The 21,415-nt window shown below is 40.2% G+C and overlaps 2 protein-coding genes across 2 annotated transcripts; both read left to right on the top strand.

Annotated features, from left to right (window-relative positions):
- Window positions 1–279: 279 nt before the first annotated feature.
- On the top strand, window positions 280–9,915 carry qars1 (glutaminyl-tRNA synthetase 1). Its single transcript, XM_042407893.1, has 23 exons — window positions 280–487; window positions 821–971; window positions 3,489–3,598; window positions 3,692–3,767; window positions 3,865–3,929; window positions 4,030–4,083; window positions 4,514–4,577; window positions 4,672–4,746; window positions 4,851–4,936; window positions 5,036–5,122; window positions 5,227–5,326; window positions 5,415–5,493; window positions 5,579–5,818; window positions 5,914–6,006; window positions 6,114–6,251; window positions 7,003–7,090; window positions 7,191–7,337; window positions 7,478–7,579; window positions 7,689–7,781; window positions 7,979–8,106; window positions 8,694–8,760; window positions 8,860–8,982; window positions 9,259–9,915. Exons 1-23 carry the CDS (start codon window positions 377–379, stop codon window positions 9,307–9,309), a joined length of 2,328 nt encoding a protein of 775 aa, XP_042263827.1. The 5' UTR covers window positions 280–376; the 3' UTR covers window positions 9,310–9,915.
- A 1,977-nt stretch (window positions 9,916–11,892) lies between these two features.
- Window positions 11,893–21,257, top strand: LOC121896223 (transcriptional regulator QRICH1-like). The gene is made up of 12 exons (XM_042409972.1): window positions 11,893–12,159; window positions 12,833–13,122; window positions 13,228–13,323; window positions 13,412–13,552; window positions 13,664–14,440; window positions 14,555–14,726; window positions 14,831–14,985; window positions 15,103–15,217; window positions 17,435–17,543; window positions 17,802–17,950; window positions 18,033–18,123; window positions 19,811–21,257. Exons 2-12 carry the CDS (start codon window positions 12,868–12,870, stop codon window positions 19,995–19,997), a joined length of 2,247 nt encoding a protein of 748 aa, XP_042265906.1. The 5' UTR covers window positions 11,893–12,159; window positions 12,833–12,867; the 3' UTR covers window positions 19,998–21,257.
- Window positions 21,258–21,415: the final 158 nt, after the last annotated feature.

Below are 21,415 nucleotides of genomic sequence, written 5' to 3'. Positions count from 1 at the left end.
TTTCAAATGTTATCTACTATAAATAAGAAATTATTCTGGTGATAATTTAATATAAATAATTAAATGAAATTACTGAAATGTTAATCTGATGCAACATTTCTTAGATTCCGGTGGCCCCTCCCATACGAATGTCAACATAACCGCTGATTGGCTCTCTCGCTCGTAGTAGGCGGTAACTTCAGTCAAGCTCATTCACGATTGGCCAATGCTATCCGTACCCGACGTGTCCGATTGGCTAATATTTTTGTACTTCTGTTTTTTTTTTCTTTGAGGTTACAGGAAGTCGCCCCTCGCCGTGCCTCTTCGACAGGAAAGTGGTGTCCAGCAGCGGCGTGTCTGTGTGGCTCCGAGCAAGCCGGTGAACACGGTGGAAAAAATGGCGGATACATTGACACTTTTCACTTCGATTGGGCTCAGTGAGCAGAAAGCGAAAGAAACGCTGAAAAATGAAGCGCTGAGTTCCACCCTGAAGGACGCAATTACTCAGGTTCGACCCGACACATCTGAAATGTGACATTTACTCCTTTAGCTCACTTGTTGTTCTGTACTTCTTTCTCTAGTTATATGTTCAGAGGTATTTACACCTGTATAGCTCACTAGCTTTGGTTGTGTTTCTTCTAAACTTTGAGTAATTAATGAGGCAGGGTCACTAGACTTTCATTTTCAATTTCCTGAGATTGTCTATAAACACATCTTGGGGCATGATAAGGAAAATAGTGGCACTGGACCTCCCTGCTTCTGTCCATTTTCTCTTGACACACACACACACACACGATAGAGAAAACATTTAATTCTGGTCTTTTGTCACTGGTTTCAATAGGTTCATCGTGTCAATGGGCCATCAGGAGTGGACAAAGCCATGGGTACATTGCTGTACAATATGGCATCTCGCCTTAAAGACACCAAACGCCTGGCATTCCTCGCAGACAGTATAGCTCAGCGCAAAATCTGCACAGAGCTACAGCTGGCAGGTAATTTTTGACATTTCTGACATATTGCAACCTGGTTGATCTATAGGAAAGAGTTGATCTATAGAACTGAGTGATCCTGGACAAAACTGAATGATATTTAAGAACATGACTCATTTTTAATATTAAAGATCCCTTCCAGACATGTTTTAAGATGTATATAAAATACTCTGCTTTGAATAATTATGTCTGATTATTCAAATATATCAAATGCTAATTATTTCAGCATCTGATATAGTTTTATCCACAAAAGTTAAGTTATCTTAAGTAATCCTTAAAATGACACCTGGTCCCTCTCACTCATTAAAAATGCCAGAATCTTTAAATCTGCAAATATATTTCATCTCAAAAGTTGAACTGTAGGACACAAGATGTCTCCTACTTCACTGAAAAGTTTCCACAACACACTTGTGTAAGTTGAATATTGGACTAGGATTGGCTTCCAAACTATTTATGATAAGCCCATCCCTTTAAAATTGGATTTTCAATGAGCACAGAGAAACTTTGCACTTTCAGCAGATGAATGTGAGCAGCAGTGAACAGCCTTCTAGTGTCAAACTCTTTACATACATCATTATGTACAGTGGAGCTTAACACTCAACTGTAGGAACAAGAAGCAAAACACATATTTGAGTGGAGGTGGACATTGATCTCTTCTGACAGGTCATTTTGTAGACTGACCCATCACAAAACATTTTCTACAAGTTCATCACATAGCACGTTAGTAGCTCTCAAATTCACTCAAAATCAGATTTATTTTCCAAGTAGCAAGTACAAAAAAATCAGTGTGGTCCAGAGGGGTGTACTAAGAAGCGAGATTTGAGAGTTAGTGAGGTATGTTGAGCCTAAAGTCAGTGTTCTCAATGGCACGAAGGTGGCTCTCTTTTAACCTGGCGAGATCACCATGGTAACTTATGCTGCAAACTTAAACTGGTCAGGAGCAGGTTATGTGCCGAGTTTCAACTTAAATCGGCTATAAAAAGCGCCTTTCACTAACCACCTGATTTGCTGCCAAGTCCATTTAACACTGCAGGTACTGCAGCTATTAGAACACAGGCTGGAAAATTGATTAGTCTTTTATAATACTTTCTATTGCTTTGATATGTCATATTGTAAATTTGTAATGGTGCAGTAGGTTAGTGTTCCTTGTTGGATGGGTTAACATATGTTAACATATATCAAACTAATTTCAAATTGTAAAAAACAAACCTAATAAAAACTAATGAAAAATACTTTGAACAAAAAAAAATATTGATTAGTCTATTGGAATTCATCACAGATAATATTCAATCTATAAAATTAATTTCACTTTGATTTGGCCAAAAGCTTAAGTGATCTCCACTTATCCATCATTATGGGACAGAGTCAAACCAAAATGCACTTCTTCAGTATAATGTTTAAATCTGCTGCATCAAGTTTTAAGTTTAAGAGCTCTGAACGTGGGAGGCATTGAAAGTGCACTGAGTGGTAAAATAAATATATTAACTCGCAAATTTACACAATCAGCAGTTTTCTGCCGGCATTCCTCTCTTGCCTTATTTGCAGCAACAGTGTTGCTTTTTGCTGTCATAATGTATTTACATTCTTGATAGCTCTCCATTATAATGACCTGTTCCTCCTGACTGAAGTAGGCGGCACGCGATCGGTCCATTTTGTGCAGAGGAAGAGTCAAATGACATGTCAAACATGTTTATGGGAACGTGCACAGAGCGTGAAGCAGAAAGCTTGGATTAACAAAGAAAGTTGATAACCGCCGTCATGATACCACTTATCTCTGATTGTGTGTGTGTAGGGTTTGCTGAGCCAGCTCACACAAAGAAAGCCTCAGTATGTTGAACTTGCTTTGTAGTACACCCCTCACATGTCAACAGTGGACTATGTGCAGGCATATTGACATGATAAACTGGGTGTGCAAAAAAGCATAATTTAAATAAGTAGTAAGAAGTAATTGGTAGAAGTATAAATACCAATGTAAATATAAATTTGAGGGTAAATAAACTATTTACATCTACACAGTGCAGAACAGACAGTGACACAATATGAATGAGATATGGGGTGCTGGTATGTTTACTCAGATACCACTGCTTCCACACAAAATATAGAATATCTTGCATACCCAAATTCAGTCAGGACACACGTTTTAAATCATATATTTCAACACAATATACATTTGAATTAGGCTGTGTGCTCGTGTGATGCTCTTATAAAAATCCGAGTACACTTGATATAAACTGACCTTGAGCTCAAAAATCTTCCAGCAGAGCCTGAGATACAAAACATTTAACGAACATAATGCACACAGCGAAAAATCTCCTGAAACCACATCTAATACTAATACTTTTAGAGGCTGAGGGAGAAGGTTTAGCAGCATTGTGAGCATTTTTCTTAGCAGATTGAATGAGTGACAGCCTAAATGATAGCTTGTGGACTTTACTGGCTGGATAAAATGGCTTCTGTGCCTGTTTAAATTAGTGCAATCCTCCATGAATTTCTACTTCCTCTTTTTTTTTTTTTTTGCAGCTGCTTTGGACTTTGTGAAGGGTCATCCTCAGGACCCCCTCGACCAGAAGGAGTTTGAAGCGGCATGTGGAGTGGGCGTGGTCATAACGCCGGAGCAGATTGAAGATGCAGTAAGTGCACGAGTTAACAAATGATCATAAGTATGTCTTTTTTACAAGCTTTATTGGCCGCGGTGTGTTCAGTGACAGAGGAATGTTGTGCAGGTGGAGACTGTGATCAAGAAGCACAAGGAACAGTTGTTAAAGGAGAGGTACCACTTCAACATGGGACTGCTAATGGGTATGATCTCATGCTCTCTCACGGATGAATACTTTTGATTACATGGAAGTCTGAAAGACCCACGGAATGACTCACGGAGCTTTTGTGTCTGTTGCAGGAGAGGCACGCGCTGCTCTAAAATGGGCTGATGGAAAGGTCATCAAAAATGAGGTGGACATGCAGGTGTGTTTGAAAACGTCTGTCGTTGTGATTGAATATTTGGATCAGAGATTGTTAGATTGTTCCCACTGCAAACTGTAACTAACTGGCTTTGGTCTTAAAGGTCCTACACCTCTTAGGACCCAAGACAGAGGCTGACCTGGAGAAGAAACAAAAGGTAATTCATCTCTCGTTATATAAAGGAATAGTTTGACGTTTTGGGAAATACACTTGTTTGCTTTCTCCCTTGAGTCTTGTACACAGTGAGGTTGGCAAAGACTACAGAAGTCACTATGCTTGGCCAAAAAATAGTCCTCATGCAAACTACAAATTGTAGTTTTTACACTTGGTTTTTGTGAGCTCAAGTCATGCTGGTTGGACAGAGCCAGGCTAGCTGTTCCCCCTGATTCCAGTCATTATGCTGAGCTGAGATAACCAGCTGCTGCCTCTAGCTTCATATTCACCATTCAGACATGAGAATAGTATCTCATTTAACTCTTTGCAAGAAAGCGAATAAGCATATTTCCCAAAATGTCTCAACCATTTCTTTAATTGCTGCAATGAAAGGTTTTGATTTCATCTGTGGATAATATAAAATCATTTTGCAGCCCCAGAAAGCTAAAGTTGCAGAGAAGGAGGTGAAGGCGAAGAAAGAGGAGGTAGCAGTGAACGGTAAGCAGCAAGCAGGCAGCAGTGGACGGCTGAATTTTACTGTTTGTGGTTGTGTCAGGTGGTTTGTTTTTAACCGTGTGTGTTGGCTGTTAAGGTGAGGTGACGACCGGGGAGGGAAAGTCACTAATGGAGCAGCTCAGAGGAGAATCACTGAAGTTCCATAAACCAGGTGAGAAGGAACCACTTGAACAAATAGATACGGTGGCATCTCTGCTCGTTGCTCTGCGATTTAAAATGTTTCCTTATCTTCCATCCTTGCTTTTTATCATGCAGGAGAGAACTATAAAACCGAGGGCTATGTGGTTACAGAGAACACCATGAACTTACTTAAAAAGCACCTGGAGATCAGCGGTGGACAGGTACAAACCTTATATGTTAGCTTTTTGGAAAAGAAACATTCTTACTTGAAAATGATCACCTATTTTGATTTTTCTTCCTCCCATGTCGAATTCTTTTAGATTCGTACCCGTTTTCCTCCCGAGCCCAACGGTATCCTTCACATTGGACATGCCAAAGCTATCAACTTTAATTTTGGTTATGCTAAGGTGCGAGTCTTTTTGTCCTCTTTAACCTCCACATAAGTGACACTAGAGGTTGTTCAATCCCCACTGGTGCAGATGTTTTCTTTAAACCTCGTCTCTTCTTATAGGCAAACAATGGAATTTGTTTCTTGAGGTATGATGACACAAATCCAGAGAAGGAGGAGGAAAAATACTTCACTGCTATCAGGGACATGGTGGAGTGGCTTGGTGAGTTTAACTCATCTGATGAAACCTTTGTCGGGCACTTTGCACATTCATGATGATAGTTTCTTATCAGTGTAACTGTATTACACAGGCTACAAGCCGTATACTGTCACACACGCATCAGACAACTTTCAGCGACTCTACGATCTTGCGGTGGAACTTATTCGTAGGTGAGTGTAAGAACTATGTGTATGTGTTGGTTAAAGCGCACAGCTGGATAGATGACATTTCATTCTTCTCTTTGTCTTCTGTCAGGGGTCATGCGTACGTGTGCCACCAGAAGGGGGAGGAACTGAAGGGCCACAACGTTCCTCCATCACCGTGGAGAGACCGTCCCATAGAAGAGTCACTGGTGTTGTTTGAGAGGATGAAGAAGGGCCTGTTCTCTGAGGGAGAGGCTACGCTCAGGATGAAGATGGTCATGGAGGACGGGAAGATGGACCCAGTGGCTTACCGTATAAAATACACACCACATCATCGAACAGGAGATGAATGGTATGAAAACCTGAACTGTTGCTCTTTTCATGCAGTTAGTTTCATTTGAATATTTTCCTCACAACAAGCTGTGTTTTACTCATCTTTCCTACCAGGTGCATCTACCCCACTTATGACTACACCCACTGTCTGTGTGACTCTATCGAAAATATCACACACTCACTCTGTACCAAAGAGTTTCAGGCCAGGTATAAATGAATTCATTGGCGCTTTTCTTTTGTATTTGAACTACATCATAGTCCGTCATGTAGGCATACAAATGCATTGTTAACTATTCCTTTTGTCTTTGTGACAGGCGTTCTTCATATTACTGGCTATGTAACGCTCTGGATGTATACTGCCCTGTTCAGTGGGAATATGGCCGCTTGAACCTCACCTACACTGTTGTATCCAAGAGGAAAATCATCAAATTGGTAGAGACAGGTGTTGCCAGGTAAAATGGCATTTCTTTTAGCTGTTTGTTTCCAATCTGTTAGTTATTTGTTTTAAAATGTGGGAAAGAGAGAGCACTGGTATTGGAACAGAAATGGATATCAGTTAAAGTTTTGCATCAGGAGAGGATAAATCCTTTTGATTTTTCCCTACCTACACACTACAATATTTTATATTTCATGTCTGCAGCAATTAGTCGATTAATCAGTCGATCAAAAGAACATTAATTGGCAACTATTTAGAGAGTAGAATAATTGTTTTAGTTATTATTTAAGCAAAAATGCCAAAACTCAACTAAATATCCTGGATTTTGGGCTGTTGGTCTGTCAAAAAAGACACTTGTTGGAAATTATAACGGGAATTTTTTGTATATTTCTGAAATTTTAAGGACAAACGATGAATCAAAAAAAAAAAAAACGATAATGAAAATGATTGTTAGCTGCAGCCATCTACTTTAATGAGATGGCAATGCTACATTGTACTCTCATGACAGAATGTAAGTCAAGACGGCAATCTTACAGGGACGGACCAAGTAACATTTTCATAACTTTCAACATGACCCAAGTCCTCCCAAGCATATTGAATTTATTATAATATAGACACAAATGACTGTGACTCCACCATCCTGAGTGACTCCAAAGCATACAGTATATATTACTAACTGTGATTTGGTGTGCAGCCTTTTCGTGTGTTGTCTTTGTGCTACGTAGAATGAGTAAATTAAATACGGAATATATTCTTTCCAATCACAGAGACTGGGACGATCCCCGCCTCTTCACTTTGACTGCACTGAGGAGACGAGGTTTCCCACCAGAGGCAATCAACAACTTCTGTGCACGGGTATGATGAATATATGGATGGATGAATGGTTGGATGGATGGAGGAACTAGGTATCTAATGTAAGAGCACGTTGTAATAATCCGTTACCATGTGTTGGTAGGTGGGAGTCACCGTTTCCCAGACAACAACAGAGCCTCATCTACTGGAGTCGTGTGTCAGGGATGTGCTTAACGACACAGCACCTCGAGCAATGGCCGTCCTGGAACCACTCAAAATCACCATAACTAACCTTCCTGAGAACTCAAAGGTACATGACTAACAAATACACAAGACCCAACATGTCTAATTACCGGAGAACTTGTTCTGTCCTGTATGTTCTGTCTTTTTTATGTGACATTTAACATCATGGGCACTAAATCATCCCAGTGTCATTTTCTTCTCTTTCAGTCAGATGTACGAGTGCCGGACTTTCCTGCCAACGAGTCCAAGGGCAGCCACACCGTTCCATTTACACGCACGATCTTCATTGAACAGAGTGACTTCAGAGAGGTTAGAGACAAACATCTGAACTATGAATACCGTTATAGTATAAGTACTTTCTTTCTACAGTTTCTGGATTGTGGACAGAAGATGATGGTGCACTCCTCTTCTTTTGCAGGTGATGGAGAAGGGCTACAAGCGTCTGACCCCAGAACAGCCTGTAGGTCTAAGGCATGCTGGGTATGTCATCTCTGTCCAGAAGGTCATCAAGGTAAGTCCAGATGTTTTACTCAGTAGCTCTCAAGTAATCTTTAATAGTTTTACATTTATATGCTAACAAAATGAATGATCTTAGTAATTTATATTCTTAGCAGTCTTTGATTCCCTTTTATTTTCTTTACTTGTCTTATTAAAGTACTCTTTTACGTACCATCTGGTCCATCTGCTGTCTTCCACTCTGTTTCTCAGGATGCTCAGGGTAAAGTGGTGGAACTGGAGGTGAACTGCTGCAGTTCTGAGACAGCAGAGAAACCAAAGGCCTTCATCCACTGGGTCAGCCAGCCATTGAAGTGTGAAGTGCGCCTCTATGAAAGACTGTAAGTCACAGAAACACTACATTTAGGAAACTCATTTACCAAAACCCAGGGTATCTGCAGGTCTTGAAAAGTCTTAAAGGTTTGATTTAGGTTTCCTAAAAGGTCCCAGAAGGTTTTTAAAAGTCTTAGATTTAATTAACGAAGGGCTTAAATATTTTTTCCAGCCTGCCATAGGCAACAATCTTAGTTATAAAATGTAATTTTAGCCAAACCTGGCTTGAAAATCCCCAATTCTTTTGTTCTAGACCTCAGACCTTAAACGAATGTTATCCATTCTTTCTCTGCTGTTTATCCACATTCAGGTCACGATTAATCAGTTATTAGTTATATTATTGGGAATGATTGTTATATACTGCCAGGAAGTAATGACAAAAACGTGAAATAAATTGACATTTATTTGATATTGCACATGGTAAATAATTCTAGGTCTTACCATCCCTAATGGTTTCTATTGATATATTTCATACTTTGAACATAAAACACTTATTAAATGACAGTCTCTGTGGTATTAAAAAGGTCTTAAACAGTCTTGAATTTAACTTTGTGAAGGCTGCATAAACCCTGAAAATCTCTCTCTGTCTTGGTAGATTCCTGCACAAACATCCAGAGGATCCATCTGAAGTGCCCAGTGGCTTCCTGAGTGACATCAACCCTGTGAGTTGCTCTGCTCTACTATGACAGAACTGGATTAACTGAGATGTGCCAGTGGGTTGTAGTGATTGTTTAATAAATTTCCTCCTTTTTGTCATTTAGAACTCCCTTATGGTCAGCAGTGCCTTAGTGGATACCTCAGTCAGAGGAGCAAAAGTTTTTGATAAATTCCAGTTTGAGAGAGTTGGCTACTTCTCCCTGGACCCTGACAGCACCGCAGACAAGGTACAGTACCACAAAAGGTTCCGCTGCTACTAGATTTAGCCAGATATACTTTGACAGCATTTACTCTCATGTCTGTTACGTCCTCACATCTTGCTCATCTTTTAAACAACTTTTAAACAGCACTGTTTTATATTACAAATGCTCATTGATGAAAGCTTCTGTTTTTAGTTCATTTGAGAAATTATTTATGACATCTACTCTGCTGCTATTAAAAACATTTTGGGATCCATGTAACATGAGCGTGAACTGTAACCGTGATCTTTTCTTTCATTGCAGCTCATCTTCAACAGAACAGTCACACTCAAAGAGGACCCTGGGAAGATGTGATTGACTCGGATCAAACTGCACTTCCTGCTTCCCATGAGCCCACAGATACATGTCCAAATTGTTTGCATCACTCAGTGTGTAAAACCAGCAAAAGAACAGACTGCTTAGCTTGAGATTGAGTCAAATCAGACACTGTGATAATAACATGTTTCTAAACTGCAGTTCTCGTGCATGCATCCATCTCACTGAAATTGGAAAATATAATTAAATTTCTTGATTGTTGGTTATAATTTCATGAGAGATTTATGGTAAAAAAAATAATTACTGCAGCTTCACTTTGATCAATCTGAAGCTCTGCCAGTCAGTCAGTGTCAGAGTGGTCAATTTTCTTTCTACTTTCACTGCAATAATATACACTTAATGTTTCCTCTTTGTTGAATGTATGCAACTTTGATCATTGTTCAACAAGGACCTCATGCGTGTTAATTTAATATTGACTCTATGCTGGTATTACACAGAGGAGATGCTCTCAAATGCCATAAATGACTTTCTTACAAAGGCGGTGGGTCACTGCCAAAGCATCGTGTGTTTTTTTAAGTCTCAGAGGGGTGCACATGTGTCATTTTGACAGGACATGAGAATAAATAATAATAATAATAAAAGAAATCTGCATCGTGTCTGTTAATCACCTGAAGTATTGATGCATTGATACCAATGATATAATTTAGATCATATTATATATTATATTGATATTTTATCAACAGAATCAAATATGTCTGAAGTAGTATATTATATGTTGTGTATGATTATTGATGCCTTCACACAATATTAAAACTAGTGGTGAGTGACAGTGTGTATGATGAGCCAACTGGTAGAAGTGTTCACTATTGATTTCAAAACTTCAAAAAGAAAGTCTACAGTCTAAAACACTGTAGGCTGTTACTGAACTGTAATATAATCTGTAAAATGACGGACTGTATATAAATAGAACAAGATAATGTGTAAACTAAACTGATTTAAACAAACAAAAAAAGAACAATCCTGGACCGTACTTTGGCTAATATTATTTAAATATATCTTGCAGCCTTTTATTCTGTGGCTAATGTGGATCAACATACTCTAAATCTGCAATCAGGAAAATTTGACATAAAAAAATATTGGTCTAATACTGATGTTATTAGGATATGAGTATACAGCGGTGCATAAACCAGAAGTTTGGAATAAAAAGGAAAAGGAAAAAGATATTTTTATAGGTTGCAAAATAGTTCTCAGCTTATTTGCAAAAGATACATCCTGTCCCAGTGGTGGAAAGTAACTAAATACATTTACTCAAGTACTGTACTTAAGTACAGTTTTGAGGTACTTGTACTTTAGTATTTCCAGTTTATGCTACTTTATACTTCCACTCCACTACATTTCAGATTGAAATATTGTATTTTCTACTCCACTACATTTATCTGACAGCTTTAGTTATATGACACAATGGATAATATAACAAGCTTTTAAAATGCAACACATTGTTAAAGATGAAACCAGTGGTTTCCAACCTTTTTGGCTTTTAATGTCTTACAAAAAAGCAGTGTGTAGTTAGGGTCACATTTCAGATGTCTATGAATTGTTAACAGCTCCACCAAATAGTGATTTTTCCCTCTAAACTTCTCACATGGTTTCATTTCAATAAATGATCAAATGATCCAATATTTCACCAAAAATCAAGGAGTAGAGAAAAAGTCCATAAAGTGAAAACAGATATGTGTATCAGAACTTTGTTTTGTCTTCTTCCCTCTTCCATTAACCATCTCACAACCCCTCAGATTTATCAGGTGACCCTTTGGAGGGGCCAAACCCCTAGGTTGGGAACCACTGGACTAAACTAGCTAACTATATATAAAGTAGTTCAAATTAGCTCCACCTCCAGCAGCTATAATAGTAACATGATGCTTTAGTATTAATAATCTAATGATGTCATATATAATAATATATCAGTCAGAAGGATGAAAGGAATGCTTTTAATTTCATAATTAAAGTGCATTTTGCTGCTGATACTTATGTACTTTTACTTAAGTGCAATTTTTCATGCAGGAATTTTACTTGTATTGGAGTATTTTTACATTTCTGTTGTAGTATTTTTACTTAAGTAAAGGATCTGAAAACTTCTTCCACCACTGTCCTGTCCTCTACTTTTCCCAACAAGCAACAGAAAGTAATGCCAAGCAGATATTTGGTCCATAACAGAAAGCAGTGTGGGAGATACAGATGATAGACTTATATAATAATATAAAAAATAATATTATATACAGCTATGATGCAGATCATAGACTGTATATAATAATATAATAATGTAAAAAAAAAATAACAATAATAAAAATACACAGTCTATGATGCAGGCCATGCTGAACTGAATTAACCCTCAACTGCCCAGAGTTTGCTGAGCACCACCCGGATATTCAGCGCATCTCTCTGGGACCACCTTAAAAGATTCAGAAGCCAGTGAACCACTAGGAGCGCCTGTCTGGCATAAGTGTGTTTTAAGGTGGACTGACATCTACCCGATCCTGTCAGCAACTCTGCCTGCGTCTGTCGCCTTTAACAAACCATCTTAAAAGCCCCAGTTATCGCGATATCAGGCGGTGGAATTACCGCGACAGCAGCGCAGAGTTACAAATCGCTCGCTTATTGGTCTGAGGATGCTGTTGTAAGATGGCGCCCAGCGAAATATGAGTGGTTTGGAAAAAGAAAAAAAAAACTATAGCTAGCCACCTAACGAAAATTACGAAAAACAAAGAGCAACCCAGCCACAGAGAAGCACCAGCAGCACGTCGCTCTCCTCGCTCGTTGGAAGAGACGCGCCGATTCGAGGGCAGAGAAGCGCTCGTGGGCGGCTCGAGCTTCGGCCCGGTGGAGGAAGAGGTAGCTCACGCGCCTGCTAACGTTAGCCTGCTAGCCTTGGGAGATAACAGAAAATATAGTCGGTGTGTGTAGCGTTACCGACACTAGAGAGTCACCTCAGCTTGTGTTGTTTTCTGTTGATGTACCAGCTGCGAGTGTAAGTTAGCTATGACGCTGCTGTTGTGGGACATGAGCGCGTTATTACACCAAACTCAGCTGTGGCTGGATCTTATTTGTACCGTGTACCTGGCTAACGTAGCTCGTTGTGTAACCAGCTGTTATAACTTAGAGCTACTGTGCCATGCAAATAATCATAAATTAACCGCAGTGTAAACCTGTGTAGCTCTGTGTTTCCGTCGCTGCTTTGAATAACTGCGTCGGATTTTGGAAAGTGACCGCGCTTTTTGTCCCAGCTCGTATACACTCAGCTAGACTTAACCCTTTCGTATTACCATCCGTCTGTGTTGCCACTGGGCAGCGAGCTGTGGGGCTGTTTGAAAACACTGTTTTTAAAGTTTTTATCTCATGGCAAGCTTAGCGTTCTTGTCCTTTTTATTGTTGTTTCAAACACAATGTATCTGCCTTCGTGCGTTTTAAATGCTTACAGTTTTGAAAGGGTTACTGAAATGTAATTCCTTGTTGATGTTGCTGTAGTTAAAAAAAGCATTCCTAAATTAATTCCCCCTTTACCCAGATTCCCCTTTATAGAAGAGGACACTGTTGGCGGCAATGAATAACTCCCTGGATGGCACAGGCTCCTATGAGGAGCTTGTGAGGCAGAAGGCTCGGAGCATCCCTCAGCATCGCATGAAGGAGTTCCTGGAGTCCTTGGCCAACAAGGGTCCAGATGCCCTGCAGGAGTTCAGCCAGCAAAGTGGAGATACTACAACCACCACCACCACTATGGTCTACCAACAAGAAGCTAACTGCATCTACACAGACAGCACTGAGGTTGCGGGGTCACTCTTGGAACTGGCTTGTCCGGTAAATCTGCTTATTAAGCTTTGTTTTTGTTTGTTATTTTTAACTCTGTTAAAAACCCCTGCCATTAAAATTGAGCTCTAAGACAGGCATTGTTTTCTGATGCAGGTTCAGGTGCAGGTTCAGCCGCAGCAGCAACAGATACAAGAGTCCACATCTCAGCAGCAATCTGTACAGCAGAATACAGAACAACAGATAGTGCAGGTTTGTAACTTCGATGTACTGTTGTGTTAGCTTTGTCACCCAATCATCCATTTAATTCACGGGACACTAAATTTTTTTTTCTTTTCAGGTGCAGATCCAGGGCCAGCAGCAAGGTCAGATGCTGAGTCAGGTCCTCCAAGTGCCCTCTGGTTCCCATCAACAGCTACAAGGTGTGACTACCGCACAGCTGATTCAGCCTGGGGAACTCACTGAGGAGCAGCACCAACAGGTACACCCATGCAAAAATGCACACACCACATCCATGGCAGAACTGCAAACATTATTATTAACCAGAATTTGAATTTAACCAGTGACTCAGATTCCCTCCCGTGTGTTTTAGCTACAAGCCCAGTTGGTGGCAGCCGTTGCAGGAGGACAACAGATCCAGATCCAGACAGTCGGAGCTCTCTCTCCCACCCAGCAGCAGGACAGTACTGAGAGGAGGGTACTGGGAACCACTGTTGCCACATCCCAGGGAGCAGGCGTCCTTCAGCCAGCCAAGAAGCGCAAGGTGGATATGCCCATCACTGTGTCCTATGCTCTGCCTGGTCAGCAGGTAGCCACAGTCCTAGCTATCCCTCAGGGACAGGGTCAGCAGCAAAGTTATGTGTCCCTGCGACCAGACCTGCTAACTGTGGATAGCTCTCACCTTTACAGTGCCACAGGCACTATCACCAGTCCAACAGGGGAGACCTGGACCATCCCTGTTTATTCTGCTCCTGCTGGGTCTGGAGGTCGTGAGCAGGTCACACATATTGCCATCCCCCAGGAGGCCTATGGAACAGTGCAGGTTGCAGGAGCAAACACTACAACAATGACTACAATGCCAACACAAGTTACTATTGATAATGACAAGCTGAAAAACCCTGTCAGTCAAAGTCAGACGGCACAGGCTGTTTCCAGCATAACGAGTTCTGGAGGAATGGGGGGCCAGGAAGAGGTGGTGCACACACTGGCTGCAAACACACTGTTCCCTGCTCAGCTGATGAATGGAAACATCCACATCCCAGTGGCAGTACAGGGTTACTCCAACGCTACACAGTCCCTTATCTGGGACCCACAGCAGCAGGTGCTGCACACACAGGGGCTGTCAGGGCAGGACGCACAGCAGCTACAGGTAATAACAGTTATGTTGCTATTTGGGTCTTTTATCTTTACCAGATGTACATGCAGTGTTGCATCTCTTTCTATAGAATGAGGTAACAGTGTTGGTGTGTTTGTGTCTGTTCAGGGTCAGACAGTGGTAGCAGAGGTAGACGGCCAAGGCCAGCAGCAAGTGCAGGAGCTGTTGTTGCCTGCCACTCTGAAGCCAGAGGAGGGGCTGGACGTGTGGCGGATTTGGGCTCAGCGGAAAAACGCAGAGTTGGACAAATCGGACAAAAATAAACTGGCCCCAATTGGCCGTAAGTGCATATACACAATGTTTATTATAACGTAACTGTATTTTATTACCTCTTTGCCTTTGTTTTCATCTGTCAACCCAGTCACTGATGTGTCTGTGTTTTAGGACGCCAGGCACTGCGTTTCCAGGAGGACTTGGTGTCATGTGCAGTTGCTGAGCTCTGCATGGGTCTCTCTTTGATGACAACAGAGGCTCGGGGGCTGGAAGGGGAATGTTATGAGTCTGATGTTCTCTACTATGTTTTTCTGTGCATACAAAAAGTGAGTTCACTTAAAACACACACACACTCAAAGCTCTCAACATCCACTCTATCTCTGTTGGTACTTGGTTTTAATGTGGAAACACCGATGGACCTCATCTGTTTTCTTTCCTTGCAGTATCTGTTTGATAATGGTCGTGTGGATGACGTTTTCTCAGATCAGTACTACACTCGCTTCGCTCAGAGTTTGCACCAGATCCTGGAGCCCTGGAGACCACCTATTCATCCACTAGGTGAGAACAAAAAATGTTTATCAAACCTAGCAGGAACATGCAGTGTGTTCTTATCATGTTTTGTCAACTAATTTTATCTCAGGCACAGTGTGCAATAGTTAATGTACAAACCTATTGTGTCAAAATTTCTGTGTCAATCTCGTGGCAGAGATAACAGGTTATCTCCTTGTTTTTCCTCCTGGTAACAATCTGGTATTGCTCGGTCTGTGGTTTCTTCACCAGCATTTATCTGCATCTTGTCAAATCTTATACATTTGTTTTTAACTGTGATATCTATGGGAAGATGAATATCAGGATTTAGACAGCTTCTCTTCCTCTCCAGCGTGAAAGAAAAATGCAGTTTTCCCAAATAGCAGGATTAAGGAGGCACAACAGATCTGTAAAATCGTAGAAGCACCGGGCCTTTTTAGTTCTGCTCATTTGACTTGCTGACACACTGTCAGTGTAGATATATCTATATGTGTATCTGACGCATGGTATAAAAAAGAGGCATATTCACTCCTTAAAAACATGTTTCTTACTCAAGTGCACTTTGTGCTAAATCAATGACTCCCAGAGGTTTCCATAAGCAATGGCTGCCGTCCAAACAGCCAACTACTCATTTAAGTCCAGCCGGTTACTTTATTATTAATTTTAGATTCTAATAAAATAGTTTTGATTAACAAGTTGCGATTCACTGTGCATGTGTATTTGTGTGTGTGTGTGTGTGCTCAGCTGAGAGGTTGTGTCCTGCAGAGTAGAGAGTGAAGAGCCGTTTTCAGTGTTTGATGAACATTAGCAAAATGATTGATGACAAAACACATTGAATTGTATTGATTGCACAGACAGGAGACATCATTAGACGGGCTACTTCGAAAAACACCAATGGTAGCAACTTGATGATTGCTCAGTATAAAAGTCCACTGAAAGCGCTGCATTTTCCATACACGCCACACAGACATTTATGGGCTTAATGAATAAACGAATTAATGAATTATCTTTGTTTACATTGCGCTTTTTACAGCAGAGCCATCTGTAAGACGCATTGCAAACACACACAAAACTGGCAATGTTGTCAAAGTAACAGGCCTGTGTCATATGTGGAAAACGTAGGTTATGCCTCAGTCTCACACTGTTATTTTACAGTTTAAAATATCCTAGAATGTATTTTTTGCTATTGACCAGTTGCAAACTAATGTCAGCTGCCTCAAATTATCTTTTAAAAATTCAATATGATGGAAACGTAATGGAACTTCCTGCAGAAATGTATATGATCAAGCTGATATGTTTTTCCACATCATACGTTCTATCCATGGTTTCTATCTTTGGTTCTTTCATTGAGTAATTTTCTCCTGCTTTCAGATCAGTCTATAAATGATGGAATAGTGGAATAAGAATGTGCCAGAGTCCACCAAATATGGGCTTTTAAGGCCAGAATTTGTCCCCGGCATGTCCCTGGAACCCTCTAGCTACCCACTTTTTCCCCACTGGCTGCCTACTCTATATCCTTGTGGAAAACTCTGGACTCTAGTCCTTTTGTCCACTGAACTGCAATATCAAACGTAACTGACAGTTCAGCTAACTGCTCCTGGTGAAGGTCACTGTCTATTCAGCTTTTTAAAAATGATTTTAAAGTTATATATTTAAGTTTACCGCATTACATTATCTGCTGCACCATTTGTACCACTGTCATCAGATACTGCTGTACAGGTGCAGGGTTTTTAAATGAGACAGACAGTGGACCAAATTATTTTCTACGCTCCATCAGAGTTGGTTTCAGTTGTTAGTTGGTTTGTGAAGTGCTCCAGTGTGTGTTGGTCAGCAGGTTTTGTTTGTTAGTGCTAGAGTTAGTCTGTGACTGACAGGGTAAGAGCTATAAACAAAATACTTCTCCATCCTCTTGCAAAACGAATCATTAAGTCATTAAATCCAAAATGTGCCCACACGTTCGCTTTTTTGAAGTTGAACTACAAGATTACTCTAGTGTGTGCACCGTTAGGCTGCTGCCCTCACGGCGTAGTTCCATCAGCATATATTATTGACTAACGTTGTTACAAAAAATATTTTTTGGCATTTGTCAATTGATTCAGAAGAATTGTAGGATTTTTTTTTTTTCTTTTTTCCCCGCCCACCCCTATTCCGAACTGTTCTGAAATCCCTGCAGTAGTTTGCCTCAGTTGGTTACACTAGCATGCAGCACTGTTTTGTTACAGATAATCTCTTCATCTCCTCTCCCAGGTTATGTTATCCCCAGTCATGTGACAGAGGAGATGCTGTGGGAATGTAAACAGCTGGGAGCTCATTCCCCCGCAACGCTGCTCACAACTCTAATGTTCTTCAACACCAAGTGAGTGACACCGTGCGCCCGCATGCTGCCACATCAAATTACTTCAGTCATTTAATGTGGCGGCCTCATTCTTAAAAAATGTGGTTATACTGCTTAATTTACATGGCATATTATATAAAATCTAAAACACAATAATAATCGTAACCTGTTCATCTGCACAATACAAATCTACAAAAGACGCTGCAGTTGTTATTCTGCATCACCCCCCTCCCTTATTATGACTACTAACGTGTATATATATATACTGTATTTTTAAAGGTATTTCCACCTCAAGACAGTGGATCAGCATCTAAAAGTGGCCTTTTCTAAGGTGCTAAGACACACCAGGAAGAGTCCCAATAACCCCAAAGACAAGAGCACCAGTATCCGATACCTAAAGTCTACAGAGAGGTTCATAGGGCAGAAAGGTAAGAAAGCACATTGATTGGATTTATGCTGTAATCAAACTTATTTTAAGGATAAATAACATTTGTATGTTTGTTCTTTCAGTCACAGATGACATGTACTCAGAGCAGCTTGAGGACCCGGAGAACCCGTTGCGATGTCCCATCAAGCTCTACGATTTCTACCTCTTCAAATGGTAAATATAAAACAATAGGAAACACCCGTATGAAAAAGGAAATAAAACAAGACCAAGAAGAATAGAAAACAAACAAACAAAACAAACAGTTTTGGTCACCTAAATAAGAAGTCATGTTGTTACATGGCAACATCTATGTGTGTACGCGTGTGGAGAACACCAGAAAATAAGATTTTTTGTTTGTTTTTTGAGATGTAAACATGTTTGTGTAGCCTTCATATAATTAATCCAACACTGAAACATAAAAATGTACAAAAACACAAAACAGAATAACTTTTCATAACAAGAGTCAGTTTCTTTTTGGAGATGCTGCTACATTTAGGTAAAACTCTGTGTTTGTGTTCGGCAACTGGCAAGAACATGAATGTGTTAAAACTCCGTCTTGCTCTCTTTTCAAAAACGGTGAATGATTTGCAGTGTAGGTACAAAATTGAACATACACAATAAAACATACCTTGTAAAAACGATCAAAGACAACGTCAAACACCCAGTACCACAGACAACACATACTGTATGATGGTTATACAAACCTGCTGAGGGAAAATTATATAGTACAGAATATCACACGGCATCAACATGCAGTGCTTAGACAGTGAGGTGTGTATCTGTCCCTCTCAGACAATTCAATATGTATCAAGATACATTGTCCACGATCCAATACAAAAGGGATACAGATAAATTTGTAATGATATGAAACACATAATATGATTCGATTCAGCTGCAACTAGGAATTGATATTTTTACTTTGTTACTTCAAGTGTGACTAAAATAAATAACTTATTTCTTATTCCAAATGCTAAATCATAAATCCTTCAGAAAAGTCTGTCTTCTGCCACACTAAGTAATAAACATGGGCAGAGATATAGTGGATATCTTTTTAGCCAAGGCATTTTGTCACTAAAATGCTGCTGACTGTGTGTTGTTTACTTCAGTCTCTGGTTCAGTGTCATCTCTCTGAAGTTGCTATTTTCAGTAACGCTGTATGTGCATATGTCCCTGTAAATAAAATTGCTTGTGGTAACAGCTTTGCCTTCAACCAGGAAGAGCTCGGGGTCAGTTGGGAGTAGCTACTAACACTAATGTTACCTTATGTTGACTCCTCCTTTTCAGTAACACCTTGCTCCCTCTGGTTAAATCACAGACACACCTGCACTTGATGCAGGACTGTGCTTGACATCAAACTGTTTTCAGTTGCTGTTACTTGAAATTGTTGCTATTTAACTGAGCTACAGAACATTAGCTTGTCTAAATTGAGTCAACTTTAGCTTTGTTTGCCACAGTGATGAATAATTAACAGTGATGCATGATGAAGCCTAGTTCATAATCACTTTTTTTGTCACCTTTTTCTAACCAATGGAATTTGCAGCTATGATGACATTTTACTGAACTTGAATGCTGAGATTTCAGGACATGGCAATAGAAATGAGACTATATGTCAGTAGGACAAAAGGAACAATTCCACAAGAATAAGTGCCAGATTGTAAAAACATTGAATTCTCCTTTTTTAAGGTCGCTATCTGCATTCACTGTGGTGATATGAAAGCACATTTTCCCGCTAATCTTCTCCTTCAGTTGCAGCGAAAAGAGTATTTAATAAAACTGTGAAGTGGCTAAAATTGTAACTTTGACATCAGATTAATAAGCGTATCCTGAAAATGTGCTCACACCGTTCTCTTTCTCTTGTCAGTCCGCAGAGTGCTAAAGGTCGTAACGATACCTTCTACCTGACACCTGAGCCCGTGGTGGCTCCAAACAGCCCCATCTGGTACTCGACTCAGCCAATCCCAAAAGAACAGCTGGAGCAGATGCTTGCCCGCATCCTTGCTGTCCGCGAAATCCAGGAAGCCATTAACATGTCTGAGAGCGTGCACTAGTTGAACGGGAGGAGAACAATGAACGGACTAGACTCTTCCTCTTTCTCTTCACCTAGCCTTTGATTGCTCATTATCAGTAGTTTTCTATTCTCTCACACACCCTCTTGTGGTCTTTAAGGGTGGCATGTATATGTTTATATTCATTATGTGTCAGCATATCTTATACAAACGGACTGTACATACACATACAACCAATACAGGTAATTATTTGTCTTACTGAGGCAATTTCTCAACCTTACCACAAGTTTTTTTTGTTTGTTTGTTTTGTTTTTTTGTCTGTTTGTTTGTTTGGCCAAAGGATGATTGGATATGAACTCTAATTTAAATGTTATTTTAACTGTTGGATATTCTTACCAATAGTCTGGAAAAATTCATTTCTCTTTTCTTTTTGTTTTAATCTGTAATATATTTCATATATATTTTCACTGCGGTTGGCCTGCGCTGTGCTGCTTTTCATAGACATCCCTCTTTGTTGCTCTACTTCCCTCGTCTGCCTTGGTCACTGTTAAGTCTCACAGTGAATACCTCAGTGGTATTAAGATTGCATTAAGTAGCCAAACGTAGGCTAAAAGCTCATTTTCAAGTTTTGTGACTTCACCCTCTCTTTCTTTGTGTTCTGTCACTCTTGTCTGTGTTGAGCCGAGTTCACATGTGGACACCGAACTCTGGAGATGACTGGCTTGTTAGTGAATGCTGCTTGGGCTGTAGCGCCCCCTGCTGGACAAGCTCAGCAGCACTGAATCACATCAGGACACTTGTTATGGACTTTATTGCAATGCAGCGTCTCCACCTGTACTGCAGCTACTAGCACTTGCCACACAGTGGAGATGTGGCAGAGGAAGAGTCGTGGATGCTGATTGCTGCTGGATCCTCCTTTCTCTCTTCAGTACCATCACCAACACCCACCCCCCCAAAACTCACCTGAAGAGGGATCTGTTGTATCATACATGTTTATTACATGAAAGATGAAAGACTCTAAAAAAAGTGGTTTGCCCTTAATGTTCTATAATGTATAATACTCATAGCTCCTTCATGTACTGTAATGGGTTTCAGTCATCTAAGGAGAATGGCAGTGCCTGTGTGTTTTTGAAACATGACCTTTTTTGTACAGCCACTATACCATGTGTCTGCCTTTCTAGCAAGTCCGTTATCAATTCTGCACATGCATCCTTAAGTACTGATAGCCTGCATTGTGTGATATAAAATGGTGCACAATGATTTTTTTCAAAAAATCTTAATAAAAGTCATCTCACAACATCACTAGTAGAAGCAAACAGACTTACAAAAACAATGAACCAATTGACGCTGGATTCTTAAATATTTTGTCCAAACATATTTGGTAGCTGCACACAGTTAAAGGAGAGGTTCACAGTTTTTCAAGTCTTGTCTTAAAACAACAGTCAGGTGCCCGTATGAAC

The sequence above is a fragment of the Thunnus maccoyii genome, chromosome 4 (assembly GCF_910596095.1).
Source record: "Thunnus maccoyii chromosome 4, fThuMac1.1, whole genome shotgun sequence".
Classification (NCBI taxonomy): Eukaryota; Metazoa; Chordata; class Actinopteri; order Scombriformes; family Scombridae; genus Thunnus; species Thunnus maccoyii.
This window is presented reverse-complemented; position numbering and strand designations above follow the sequence as displayed.